General features: G+C 40.9%; 1 protein-coding gene across 11 annotated transcripts in view; it reads right to left on the minus strand.

Annotated features, from left to right (window-relative positions):
• The window catches only part of utrn (utrophin), a 184936-nt gene that overhangs the window by 32245 nt on the left and 138268 nt on the right, over positions 1–14423 (minus strand). For all 11 annotated transcript variants that reach the window (XM_044169396.1, XM_044169405.1, XM_044169399.1 and 8 more), the window contains 6 exons: positions 13712–13773; positions 12327–12401; positions 8420–8621; positions 7584–7669; positions 6013–6170; positions 2551–2717 (listed from right to left, as the gene is read on the minus strand). In XM_044169396.1, coding sequence (XP_044025331.1) covers positions 2551–2717; positions 6013–6170; positions 7584–7669; positions 8420–8621; positions 12327–12401; positions 13712–13773 — 750 coding nt within the window. The remainder of the gene's footprint in view (positions 1–2550; positions 2718–6012; positions 6171–7583; positions 7670–8419; positions 8622–12326; positions 12402–13711; positions 13774–14423) is intronic.

Below are 14423 nucleotides of genomic sequence, written 5' to 3' on the forward strand. Positions count from 1 at the left end.
TGTGTGTGTGAGCAAGCACATATGACTTCTACAACATGATCATCTCCAGGCTACACTGGGGCCTCCTGGAGAGCTGTCGATTTCCACTGTCACTCTGTCACACAGTCCTCCACATGCACATGTTCACACACACACACACACACACACACACACACACACACACACACACACACAATTAAACCCCTCACAATATGCTGACAGTGTGACAGACAATTGGATTTCCACCAAAACACAACAATGTGACAACAACTGTCGAGGATGTTGTCCTCAGCAGCAGCTGTAGCCAGAAGACCACTTAAGAACTAAATTGAGACAGGAGCCATTCAGACATAATAGCTCAGTCTTTTATCTTTCTCTCCTCTCCAGCTCTCCCAAGGTTAACTGACTGATGAGCTACGAGAGAGTGCCATATATCAAAGGATGCAACGGCGCACAAGACACCACCAAGTCCAACGCGCCATTATGTGCTGACACACAGCATATTACTACGAGGAGAGGGCGTTAATTCCCCTTCACAACGGGAGGTGCTGAGATGGCCCCTAATTAATGAGTTTATCCACTAACAACTTTGGTTAATTATGGAACCTGTATTGTCTGGTCTTTTTAGGTGACATCCTCTTATCTGTTAAAAAGCGCTTTTTATAAAGCACCTTTTGTGCAGCATTCCAGTACATATACTTTACGGAGAAATGATCAATATAAGATCAATTCAAGCTTTTAGCGGTAACTGGTGGTGCTAAGGTGTAATAACTGACTAAGGCTGGTGAGAGGTATGCTCTTCGCAGTCAGCCCACAGTAGCTGGTACAGTAGCTTACTGGTTATTGTGACAATATATATAATTAAGGTTAGCGTCACACCAATTTGGATAGTTCTATTTGGATGGTTATTTTCCACCTAAAGACAAATTTTAATTTTTAAATTTTTTTTAATCAAATCCTGATAAAAAAAAATTTAAATTAGTTGAGCTGCTCCACAATTTTTCCAAAAATTGTGGAGTAGCAACTGCAGAAGTACCCACTAAAGTACAAGTAACCCTGGTTGGGAATCACTGATCTAAACCATGGCACAATAACAGCAAATAAGATGACTAAAAAGATATTAAAACAAAAGTAAAAAACAGAGGTCAACACCCAGTTTTACATTATTACTCCTATAAATTATCATATTAAAAACATCATGAAGGTCTTTTGTCTCACTGGCATTTTGTAGCAAAAGCTATTAAGTTTAACTTATTACTGGCAGGTCCAACATTGCAAGTAAATATGTAAATAACACCTAACACGGCAGCGGCGGTTGGCCGTTCACCATTGAGTCTGGTTCTGTCCAAGGTTTCTCTCTTAAAGGAAGTTTTTCCTTGCCACTGTCGCCAAATGCTTGCTCATGGTGGGATTTGTTGGGTCTCTGTAATTAATATTATAAAAGAGTACGGTCTAGACCTGCTCTATAGGAAAAGCGCATTGAGATAACTTCTGTTATGAATTGGCACTATATAAATAAAATTGAATTTAATTGAAATTGAATTAAATGTGACGCATGATCAGAACAAGTTTGTTTGAATGAGCAGACAATGGTGCATGTTGAATGTGGCTTGATGGATTGTTAACTATTCCACTAATTTGATGCGGTTGAGTTGACATTTATCAAATGTAAACATATCTGCTGACACATTATCCTATAAATTCTCTTTGATTTTTTGGATGATCCCATGTATCAAGATTGTTTGAAAAACTACTGCTACTTACAAGGGAAAAAAATTTAAATCTACAACATGCCTGCTATGCATTTTCCTTCCTCTTTCTCTCTTGCTCTCTGCCTTTCCCTCCCTCCATCGCTCCCTCTCATCGATCAATGACAGAACTTGGGAGACATGTGCTTCATCAAATGTCTGACTGTATTTCTCTTTCTGCTGGCAAAGCAAGGGATACGAACGGGACAATCCTGCCACCCTACTTCACTCTGCATGGTGTTATACATATCTCCAGCCACAGAAAAAGCTTTTCCCTTCTAAACTGTCAGTGAAAAACTAAATTTTATGATAAATTGACTATAGCTGTTGAACAGCAATGCACATCTTTGTTTACCTGTTGTTACTGTATAAATGTAAGATAAGATCAGGAACTGAAACAAAGGCAGCTATGGGTGTGTGAGTATATGCTTGAGTGTGATTGTCAGTCCTGCAAAGTATCAGAGGGTGGTCTGTTATGGATTGTTTGCCAGCCAATCGGCTCTTTGTGAACTTTGTGAATGTGGCCGTGCACTGTATATTTGTGTGTCTGAGCGTGTTGTTGTGTTTGTGAGTACGTGTGTATGTTTCGTTTCAAACCTCCGGATGGTATTTAGTCAGTGGTGTATCAGCTGTTGACATTTAGATAAATGCCTGCCCTCCAGAGCAGATCTGCCCTTTATGCTCAACCAGGAGAGAACAACACAGAACGCTGCCACATTTGGTGTTTGTGTGTGTGGCGTGTTACATGTTGCAGACTTGTCTCTTTATTTTGTTCACAAATCCTGAATTAAATGCTGAATTTGAGGATGTGTGTGTGTTTTACCTGAAGCCAACAATAGGACACTCCTTGCAGATGTTACACTTGGCCTGATGTTTCGCCGTCTCTGCAGCAGCCACTCTGTGCAGGACAGGAAGCCAAACCATAGACTGGGGCTCCAGACGCATCCAATCAACAAACTGCCTGGGCTCTAGCTCCACCTTATTGGTCACCTGGGCATAAAAGAGGCAGTGCAAAGAGTTAGGAGCCTTTAAATCAAATGTTTGGGCAAGCACATGACATTTACAGTTTCTACAAAAGTTAAACAAAGAGGGCTGATAAACTGAACATGATAGAGAAACATGCACAACTTCATTTGCAGAAATGAATAGCTGCCCATAACTCTTTGCTTGTTACCAAAAGCCTAATAAAGATACAGACTAATTTAAGATGGCCATACATATGAAAGCAACGATTCCCTCAGGCGCATTATGGCCTTGAATTGTGGACCAAGACTAAATAACTTTTATGAGCTCCTTATTCATGTTTATTGGTTGAAATATCTAACAATAAACATTGATTTATTTTAACACCCCTAGTGCCCTTGTCCTACATGCCCATAGCTTTGCTGTTAGCTAACAGCCATATTGCTCGGTGCAAGTAGCTATGAAAAACACCCACGAACTCCTACTCTAAACTTTTGGAGTTGTAATTGTTATGTAACCTGTACTTGCCCAGTGCTAGGTGTATTGTTTTAAATACGTATATGTGAAACAATTTCTAGTCTTCTCCAAGAACAACAAACTAAAAAACAATAGAAAACGTTGGAAAAACGTCAACAAAATATATTTCAGAAGAATCTTTGTTCAGCTGCAGATTATAATGAGCCCATTGAAAAGCCAATACAGGGTGAGAAGCTTTGACATGGCTGTTGTTACCGCTAAACAAATCAAAAACGACCTTTCCATCATCCATGACACACAAAAAGGGCAGCAAATGCAGCAAAGGTCTGAATACATTTGAAATAAGAGGAGAGAATAATCAAAAGGAATAGTGTAAGTGTGTGTGTGTGTGCGCGTGTTCCCCTGTTCCCTTCCCAAGGCTTATGATGTGCATGACTGTAGAGACTGTCTCATTTTTATTAGCATATCCTTCTGAAAATAAATTCATGCTACAAAACAACTAAAAAGAAGCACATTCCAACCTGAAAATTGGAATCGGGGAGTGGCTATTTTAATTAATATTTGCAGTCGGTTCTCAAAAACAACATTCACCAGCTTTGGTGTGTGATAATAAATGTCTTCAAAGCACCAAATAACATTTACTCAGATTTGTACTCTTCTTTACTCATGAAAAGTTTCTCATTTAAAATTTGTAATAATTTCTCATTATTGTACAGCTGCCTATGTTAAGACAACATTGAGCATTTGATAAGTTATAGATCAGTTATAGAATAACATGTTTACATTCCTAAAAGTAAGGTCTCAAAAAGAGGACTGTTTTCAGTTCTGAAACTTGGGTATTGTATTGGCACTAGTGTGAAAAAACTTCAAATAATATCCAGCCCTCAAGATCACCTGGGTAAATGCATTTCAGGCAACGGAAATCAGTGATTGTGTTTAATGCTAAGTGAATTATATGTCCATTTTGAAAACTTGAAAACCGTAAAATGTTAATGAAGTGTGGCTCTGTCAGATGGGTTGAAGTGCATGAGAAGGCTTCTTTAAGTTACTGGTTGTGAGAACACTGCCAGTGAGACATTCACCCTGATGACATCTCAAATAATTTTTAATTCCTTTACCCCTCCATTTGACCTTCCCCTGAACAATCAGAGTACCTCTCTGTCTCTCCTTTCTCATACGCTAGTCTCATCTTTGCCTTCCCTCCCTCCTCCATGCCATCTAATGGCAGATTTATAGCACTTACAGATTAATTACTGCAGAGGAGAGATGGCTGTAAGGATGACTAGATAGACGGAAGGATGGATAAATGAAAGAGAGTGACAAAGGAACAGTGAAAGAGGCCATATTTATGGCGGCGCAACTCGTTCATCACGGGCCCATTAAACCAAATGGACTGGGTGACTGCACTGTCACTGGCAGGGCAGACAGACACACAGGTGGTACAGGGCTTTACTTGTGTATGTGTGTGAGTGCGTAAATGAGAAAGAGAGAGTGTCTGTGTGTGCGTGTGTGTCAGCCTGGTTTCTACCTGCCAACTTGGTTTGATGATTGAATGATTAATGAGCAACTGGACTACAGCTGGCATAGCAATTCCTGATCACGTCTGTGAGCAATTTGCGCGTGTACTCGTGCATGCTCACCTCTCCGTGTGCATGCGTGTATTAATATGTCATCAAGAGAGTGAGTTGTAGGCAAGGTGTTTGCCTTTTGCATTATTTTGAGAAGAAAATAAGAGAGAGAGAAGGTTTAAAACTGCCTCACTCTGCTATTTTGAGAGGCGCAGCGCAGGAAATCAGTAAAATTTATAGCTTCCTAATTTTAATGTTTGGCTCCCATTTATGACTGTCGAAGCATGAGCCAAGAGAAAAAGAGTGAGAAAAATGAAACAGTGATCCCGGGGGATGAAGACATCATTAAATGCCAGTAACGTTCAGAGATAAACCCGGGAAAAGTGGTTAGCTGGCTGCAGTAAAACACTAGAGGACAGCCAGCAGAAGACTGGAGGCCATTCGAGGCCTCATGGTTGGTCAACAGAGCTTAAATATTGAAGCAGTTTTACAGGATTGAGAGGCAGGTGTTGATAGCTGGAAAACATGGAGGAGACTGAGGTGCTTAATGACAGTTAGCTTTGGGAAGATGTATTGAAACATCCCTTATAGTAATGATTACTTGCTACAAACTATTATCAGTGATGTCACCAACTCCATATACTGACCGTTTTGACCAACCTTTGGTAACTGACTCTAAAACCTTTGTGTACCTTTCATGTCCATAAAGCCAGACAAATCCATGGGTAAATTTAGATGCTAATGCAGAAATGTTGGCAGAGACAGTTCCAGCTCTGTTACAATGCAGTGGAACAGCCTAACAATAAATCACATCTTTTTGAAGCTCATAATGTTCAGCGTTTTGAACACTGTATCAGAGAGGTGTTTGATTCATGTCACAAACTGGCTCAGAGAGTGTGACAAAAAGAAGTTCCCGCAAAACATCTTCTTTGGATAAAAGTGGAATAACAGCCATTTTTTACAAGTATCTTTAAACTACAACAGATGGCAGTTCTGTTTGTAACAGATACAAAATGTCTCCGATCCTGACAGAAATAAACATGATTTGTGAGGTTAGGTTCTAGAGATAGGTATGAAGACTGGATTAATCAATTACTCCCTGGGAACATCATGCCTAATCATTTTTATTTTTAAATGAGATTATATAATAATAATACTGTATATAGTGAATGCAGCAGATATAATACATACACCAATACATAACCTACCGAAGTACACTGACATGTATGCAGTCAGTGCACATCTACATGCTTGTGTGTGTTTGTGTGTGAACATACGTTCTGGAAGCAGCTGCGGACACTGGGTTCGATGTTAGAGCCTCCGAAGGCGGCCACCTCCCCCAGCTGCCTCGGGATCTGGATGGCTTCATGAAGCAGCAGACCAAGCTGCCTCTGGTCACACGTGTCACCTGCCGACGCTACCTGGCTGAAGAGATCTGAGTGGGGGAGGGTGGGGTGGAGGTGGATGAGGAAAAAGAAAGAAAAAAGAAAGAGGGAGTGAGAGAAAGAGTCAAAGCATGTGGATGATATTTAAAATGAAAGATATAGGTATAAATAGATGAAGGGGGAGAAAGGGTGACGGTATAGTATGGAGTGGGAGGGAAAGTGTTAGTGTGTGTATGTGTAGGTGGGAGGTGGTAGGGAGGACACAGTGGAAACCAGGGAAAAGATGCATTTTTAATCTGTTCTGTCTTACTTCATGCCAGGCTCTTTCTCCTCTAATCTTTCTCTCCCTGCCTCCAACTCTCCACCACATTCTCCCAGAGATCAACAGAGCTGTACTGGATATGGATGCCTGCCCAGTGACACGCAGGCTTAGCCAGTTAACACATTGACAGCGTTATATTTTAGATGAAGGTATGAAAAATCTCCAGAGCTCATGCACAAGCTGAGCAAAGAGAGCAGATAAGATAATCTGGAGAAAGAGGGGAGGGAGAGGGAGAAAGGAAGGGCATGACAGGTCTTTCTGCTTCGCTTGCAGTTGACTTTGATCTCTGTGTGTGTCCTGGCCCTGTAGCCAGCTCCTGTTATGTATGTGTCCGTGTGTGTGGTACATGCAAACACGGACAATGATGTGTGCTGGTGACCCCATCCCAACACACACCTCTTGTGTCATCTGAATGATCAACACCCACATCTCCAATGTATTACTTTCTGCCACAAGATTACATTTGACATACACAACTATCACAAAAAGAGTGTCAAAAAGCAGCATGCCTGGTTAGGTGTGTGTGTTACAGTGTAGCTATATGCATGGGACTGACAGCCAATGAGACACTAAAAGAGTAAAGGAGGAAGGACGCAATCAAGCGTGCTTGATACCCTTCTCAGCCTAATAGAAACTGCCAGTGGAACGAATAGGCTCTGGGATGCCATGGCAAGAGAAAGGGAGGAGAAAGAGGAAGAGGGGAGGGAGGATGGGGAAAAGAAGGGAAGCAAAAGTAAGTAAGATAGGACAGAAGACAAAGTGGCACCGTGATGATGGTGTGAGCTGTGACAGCAGAGGAAGATAGACAGAGAGAGATAAAGCAGCAAAAACAAAGAGCAGGAAGCTAAAATGACTCCTCCCAGTGCAGCAAGCCTATGTTCACGCTTCCTAATCCTCAAAAATAAATCAGAATAGAATATTAAATAAAGAACAGGGGAAACGCGTAGGAGGTCTCTCATCCAATTAGACGACCCGTTCTCTAACACCTCTCTCTCTCTCTTTCTGTGCCTTTGATTAATACTGCTGGGATTACAGGCATGCTGAAGCAGTATGTGGGATGGACTCACACTGCCCTTGGGGGGGGGTTTCGTTAAGAGCATGTGTACATCAGCAGATATCTTACCAGCTCGTTAGTACTTACATTTGTATTTCTCCTCCAGGTGTCCCTTGCAGAGAGAGAGCAAACCGATCTTCATGGACAGGACGCGGATCTTCCCACTGCGACCACTGCAGGGACCCCACACACGGGACCCCCCCCCCACACACACACACACACATACCAGACAATGGCAGTGAGACAGTTATATTTCTTGTGGGTGTATGTTTGTGTATAAACACTATGTTTATGTGTGTTCAGTTCAGATCTGAATTATATGCAGCAGCAGTGACAGAAAATCATTATGTGCTTGGAAAGAGAAGAATCTTCAAGTGTGCACGTGTGCTCTTGTTCTTCTTTCATTGTGGATTATTAATACATTTTCTGTTCACCCACATCCAATGTTTAGACCAGTAAGCATGCTGATTTACAGCACGTGAACACATGTGATTAAACAGTATGTCCATGCTGTTTAGACCAGTGCAGCAAACAAACAAATGCAGTGTGTAACAGCCATTCGCATGCCAACTGAGGCACCTGCTGGTGCACAATGCGAGAATATGTAGAGTAAAAGAATATGAGCATGTAAATATATATAACATAATCATTATGCACAGATGACACCAATGAAGATGGATTTGAAAATGCAAAAGCAGAGTAATCATCCAATCATCCAATAATTCATCCAATCTGATTTAAGAAATTTGACACATATATTTTGTGGCACATATTTAAATATGTAAACAAGCGACTGCAAGAAGTTACAAACTTTACAGGTGTCAACTTGGACGACTGCCAGGTTTGTCAAAATCTGTGACAAATTTAGAATAGAAAGAATTTATAATCATCCATCCTAAATGTCTAACAGCTGGCATACGTACGTGTCGTAAACGTTGAGCAGCCAGTTGAGACACATGTCAACGCAGAGCGGCACGTTGACCAGGTCTTTGTGCTCCTGCTCCAGGCCGTCGTAGATGGACGTCAGGCAGTTGATGATGTCGGGAACGGACAGCAGCTGATTGTTGTTGGTGAGCTTGTGCTGCTCGAAGGTGTTCTGGGCCACGCTGAGGTCCAACAGGTCCACTGAAGATGGGGGGCGGGGGCGGGGGGTAGATGGAACAGAAAATAGAGGACAGAGTGGGAGGAAACAACGAGACAGAAACAAGGAGGAATGGGAGAAAGAAGTGAAAGTGATGAAAAAGCAAGGAGAGTGGTGGAAGGTTAACAAGAACAGAGAGCAGGAACAAAGAAAAAAGTTAAAAAAGAAATCACAGAAGGGGCGACAGGGGACACAAAGGAAAAAAGAGCGAGTCAGAACTTTTAGTAACCTTTCAGACTTGTTCTTTGGGCTTTCAGAAGTGACTCAGGTTTTTCTAAAAATGCCAACAAATCTGAAGATGAGGAGCTGAAAATGGCACAGACTATTCATAGGCACTTCAAAACTGCAGACTTGACTGATATTTTGTCCAAAATAGTTCAAAACAACTGCGGGAATCTGCCGGGAGTACAGACAGAGAACAGACGGATCATTGTGGTGAAATATTAATATGAGAGAGAAATCTGAACAGAAAAAGACAAATGAGGAAAAAATGTACGAGTCAGACTAGTTTCTTCTAATTTAATTGGTTTTCTACATCTTCAAAGACAAAGCAAAAAAGGAATATTGTATTTATATCAATGTCTCAATTATACTTCCATCCAGCTATCACTTATGTATCTTGAAAGTAACAGAGTGAGAAAACAGAGGGAGAAAAAACACAGGCTAGTCGTTTGGGACAACACTATTAAACAAATTAGTCAGCTACATAAATACACACAAACACACTAAGACAAAGTAATTGAAACATAGATAAAATACAAGACACTTTCAGCAGCTATCGTGCAGTAGATACTGCCATTGACACAAACACACACAAACGGATATTAGTGTCCAATAACCAATAGAAAGTCAGTTTGTCTATTACTGAGTATTATTTTCTTAGAATGAGCAAAAAATCTGCCAGTGGGGTGAGATCATTTCACCCGTTAAAAACAAAATCAACTTGCATCAAGAATTTTCTGGAAACTGTGTCCCAATTCCATACTCGATACAAGCACATTTTGACTATGTAGCGTGTTGACTAGAAAAGACAGCATGCATACTAAATATGGTCGATTTTTGATCGTGCTGTTGATGCACACCATTCTCCCACAATGCAATGCACAGTTGCTCATGTGCTGTGCAGTTGCAAACAGCTATAAAAAATCTTAGAACACAAAAAAAAAAAAATTAATTTAATTAATTAAATATTAGGGAGAACATTTTGATTTGTGAAGTTTAATTGGCAAGGGCTTTCCAAAGTTCCAGTTTAACTGACATCCTACGACACATGTATTATATAATTTCCTGTTAGTATAAAATGGTAAAGCATGTTGATATTTTTGTATACTAACTGCTAAAACAGTATACTATCACGATTAGTATGTAATACATAGTGTATAGAATTAGCATGCAGTAAGGATTTAGGCTGTGTTATATTCTAATTCATTCTGCCCTTTTTTGTCTTATATTGAGAAACTCATTTTCGTAAATACGCTTATTCACTTTCTTGCTGAGAGTTAGACGAGAAGATCAATAACATTCTCATAACTGTCTGTTGGACCTAGCAGCCAGTTAGCTTAGCTTAGCAGAAAGACTGGGAACAGGGGGAAACAGCTAGCCTGGCTCTGTCCAAAAGTAAAACAATCTGCCTCCTACAAGGTCACTAATTAACAAGTTATGTCTCATTTGTTTGTGTGGGCAAGAAAGGAAATAAGCATATTTCACAAACTGTTGAACTATCCCTTTAAGGCGACTGGGGTTTTTTTTTGCAATGGATATACTGCTTACTCAAAACATGGGTAGAATTAGTACCTAGTATGCAACTGGGATGCCATGTTTTTACATGAATTTACAGACCTACTGAGGGCAAGCTCACTCTTAATCAGTGCTTTATTCAAAGTCCACTGAAAACGTCAACCAGTTAACCCCATTTCTGTTCAAAACATGTAGAAATGGCTAGGTGGTAAAAACAAATACACAGTGTGTTGTTTGCTACAGGTGGTTAATTAGCATGACCAAAATGAAGGTGTATCTACAGATCATTACAACTAAAATGAACATCACAAACATTTCTCAACTTATTTAGACCTACCCCTTATGTGTAATTCTATTTTCAGGGTATTGATTAAAGTATATTGCTTCAGGTTTATCCAACAAATACTAAATTCAAGTTCAAAAACTTTTTAGAGTGAACCAATGGACAAAAGTTTTCATGAGGCACGAACCCTCTGTAGTTCTGTAAGCATCTCTCTCTCTGACCCACTAGTACTTTTCCACAAACCATTTAAACATTGCTCCCTCTCCTACAGCCCTCATCCCTCTCACCTCTTCTCCTCCTCATTTGCCCCGTCGCTCGCTCCTTGTCAACCCCTCCACGGCTCCCTTGCCTTATGTTACCCCCTATTCCCCAAACAGCACTAATTACTGGGGTGTATCCACGTGGAGCGGACACAGCAGGGCAGCCATGCTGTCAGAAAGCAAAACTTTACTTCTCTCTAGCTTTCTCACTACACATGCAGATATGAAGCTGAGAGACTGTGGTACGTGAGCGGATGCCACGCAGGCTCATTTGTGCTTCTCTCCATCCCCCTGGCACAGACTTAACCCAATTAGCCAGTTTATAGTATCCCTGTCATGTGTGTTTGTGTGTGTGTATGTGTGTGCCATTCTCTCACACACAGGCATGTACACACACATTTACAAACATTCATACAGGCACACACAGGTCTCCAAGTACAGATTCCAAATGAATCCAGGCTAATAACTAATAACTACTGATCCTTCTTCTGTGTGTGTGTGTGTGTGTATGTAGGTGCGTGCTTTGCGCTGTGACTGTTCTAATCTAATGGATGAAATTGAATTGCGGTGCCCCAAGTCGAAATCACTCAGGCTAATGCATTCCTGTCACAAACACACGCATGCGATGAGAGAAGCAATATGAGATAGCAAACGAAAACGCCTGAATCATTCAAACTCATTAACAACCAACAAACACAATAACACACTTTGATACCCACGATTATTCAGGTACATAGGCCTAAGCTGCACACACACCTACATGAGGTATTTGTTTCACACATGCACACAGAGCAAACTTCCTACAGTACAAACAGCAGGATGTAAATGAGCAGTGTGGGCTCGCAGTGTGTGTTGCTATAATAATGTCAGCAGCTGGATAACCGTTAACATTTGTAACCATTACTATTACACTGTGCTGAGCCCAAGTGGTTGCTGCCATGTCGGTTAAAACCTCACAAAAGGGGGAGTCTGTGTGCACCTGCAGCGGGTGTGAGTATGTGCGTAGATGGGGTTGATAACCACCTGAGACTAGAGATAGTAGTCGCCTTTATCAAAGCTTCCATCGTAAATGAGAAAATAGCAGCTCTCGTATTGAGAAAAATGTTTTTAAACAGCACAGCCTACAAAAATCCCACCTGTGCACACCAAATGAGGCTATGCGCAACAGGCTTAACACAAGCACCAGCTGTGACTGTGCATGTACAAAACCATGCACATGCACACACACGCTGACACAGTGTGTGTCATTTTAAAGCCAAAATATCCTTTGGCTCCTGCGCTGTTCTGGCACAGCGTCTGGCAAAGCTTCAAATCATTACTGCATCCCCTCGTTGCACCCAGACTTCAAAAGAAGCAGACCACGACTGTAGGTATTAAGGTGTGTATGAGTGTGTGTGCATCTTACTTACAGCACAGTGCTTTCTGTAGTCTGCGGATCTTCATGGCTGTTCGGTATGCTGAGAATCTCACGTTGTTCAAGTCCGCTACATGCAGGGATAGATACAGAGAAATGAAAGGTAGATGGACAAAAGGAAAACAGAGGCAGAAAATCAGAAAACAAAGTGTGACAGAAATCTGCCTACTGACTTTTTGTTAGTTATTGTCTATAGGGATGACCGAGGGGAGGGTTGGCTAATGTGGACTGTGTAATTAGGTTAGTGAGTTCTGTCTCAGTGGGTGCCAGTGCTATTTGTTGAGCTGCTGGCCTACAGCAAACGCTCCCAAAGTTTCACAGCGTATTACTTATCCGGCTGCTCATTAAAGAACGGTCATACTGACCACCCCACAGAGACAGAGGCCTGCATATGGATATTAACAGGGAGCAGGAGAAAGAGCGCAAAGGATCAGGGTGCAATTTCCATCAAGTTAAATGTAAAGAGTAAATTAACTAGACAAGAGAAAAATGGGTCAACAAGATTTTGTTGATCCCTCAGCAGAAAACAGCCTCCGAAAGATCAACATGCAAGCTGCAATTTGCAACATGAGATCATTTCCTCTCACGTTCATTTTGACAAGTTTCACGAATCAAAACAAAAACCAAACTTGCTCCCAATGCATCAGCATGTTAGAACCCTGTAGTGGTCGCAAATGCACCTGCAATTTGCGGGTGACAATCATTTGTGAAACGTGACATTGCCACCATTCATGATCTTCGTCTCTATGTGGTGCTCGCAAATTACTTTTGTGAAACGGGCCCCTAGTCCTTTAAAAGACCAGTACATTGACATAAAAAGGGCTTTATTCATTTTATTAAAAAGGGTCAGTTCAACAAAATTACAGGAATACATTTTTCATGACTTACCTCTAGTGGTATCTGGCCATGTAGAGAGTTTTGAGTTTATTTGCCCAAGTTTTGAAATATTTGCTTCCATCCCAATACAATGGCAGTCAAAGGAATTTGTTTGTGATGCTCACAGCATTGATAGATTACATTTAAAAAATTTAACAGCAACATCAACACCGTGAAGAGTTTTCATTGGAAATTTTAACCAAAGAAATGCTGTAAAACAGTGCAGAGTGAATTCTGTGGATTATCCAGAGTGACAGGAACATGGTTCCTGGACAGAAATGTTGCTGTTGAATGATTTTATTTTAATAATTGGAGCACCACAAATGAAATTCCATTGGAAACCTCCATTGTTTTGTGGTGGAGGCCGAAATCTAAGAAAGCATGTGCAATATCTTAAAACATGGGAACAATTAATGGATAAACTGAGCCATTAAAAAGATCTTTGATTTTTTTCAATTCAATTTTTCAAGGCCTGAAGACAGTGTGATTGTGTGTGTTTCTTACCTAGTGACTGATAGAGCTCTGTCATCTTTGGATGGTCCCAGCAGGTTGTCTGTGTCTGGTGACTGAAAACCACAACAACAGAAGAGAACTATTAGACTGAGAAACAAAAAACACATAAGCTGACACACAAACAGAACAGGAGCCACTGACGTCGAAACACATACATACAGAGACTGACAAACACTTTCAAGGCTTATCACAAAATAAGAAAAAAAACACAATGACAGACAAAACTACTTCGAAAGCTAAGGTACACAGAAACACACACACAAAATAGCACAAGCACACACAAACACCTGGCAAAGGAAGACACATATGGAATTGCGCACAAGCTAACATCACTATTATCATCATAATTTGGCGTGTGCAAACATTGTCGCTGGCTTTATTGCCAACTCTTTTGTTATCATGCACAAATTGGAGACAGAGGCTACAGATTCCTTCACAAGTCATAAATCACACAAAGAAACCAAAAAAGGTTCTGAAGGAAAAAACAAACCAAGACACACACACACACATTCAAATAGACATATACTGTGAATCCCGCTCATCACCACAGGATCTGCCTTTCAAAACACCATGGGACATAAATATATGGAGACCAAGTCTCAACTCCCTGTTTACATTTCTGCTTCAGACAGAAGCCTCACAAATACACACATACACACACAAAACAACATGAACAAATCAAATCTACTGACAAACCAACACT

The sequence above is a fragment of the Siniperca chuatsi genome, linkage group LG16, assembly GCF_020085105.1.
Source record: "Siniperca chuatsi isolate FFG_IHB_CAS linkage group LG16, ASM2008510v1, whole genome shotgun sequence".
In the NCBI taxonomy this organism is placed as follows: domain Eukaryota; kingdom Metazoa; phylum Chordata; class Actinopteri; order Centrarchiformes; family Sinipercidae; genus Siniperca; species Siniperca chuatsi.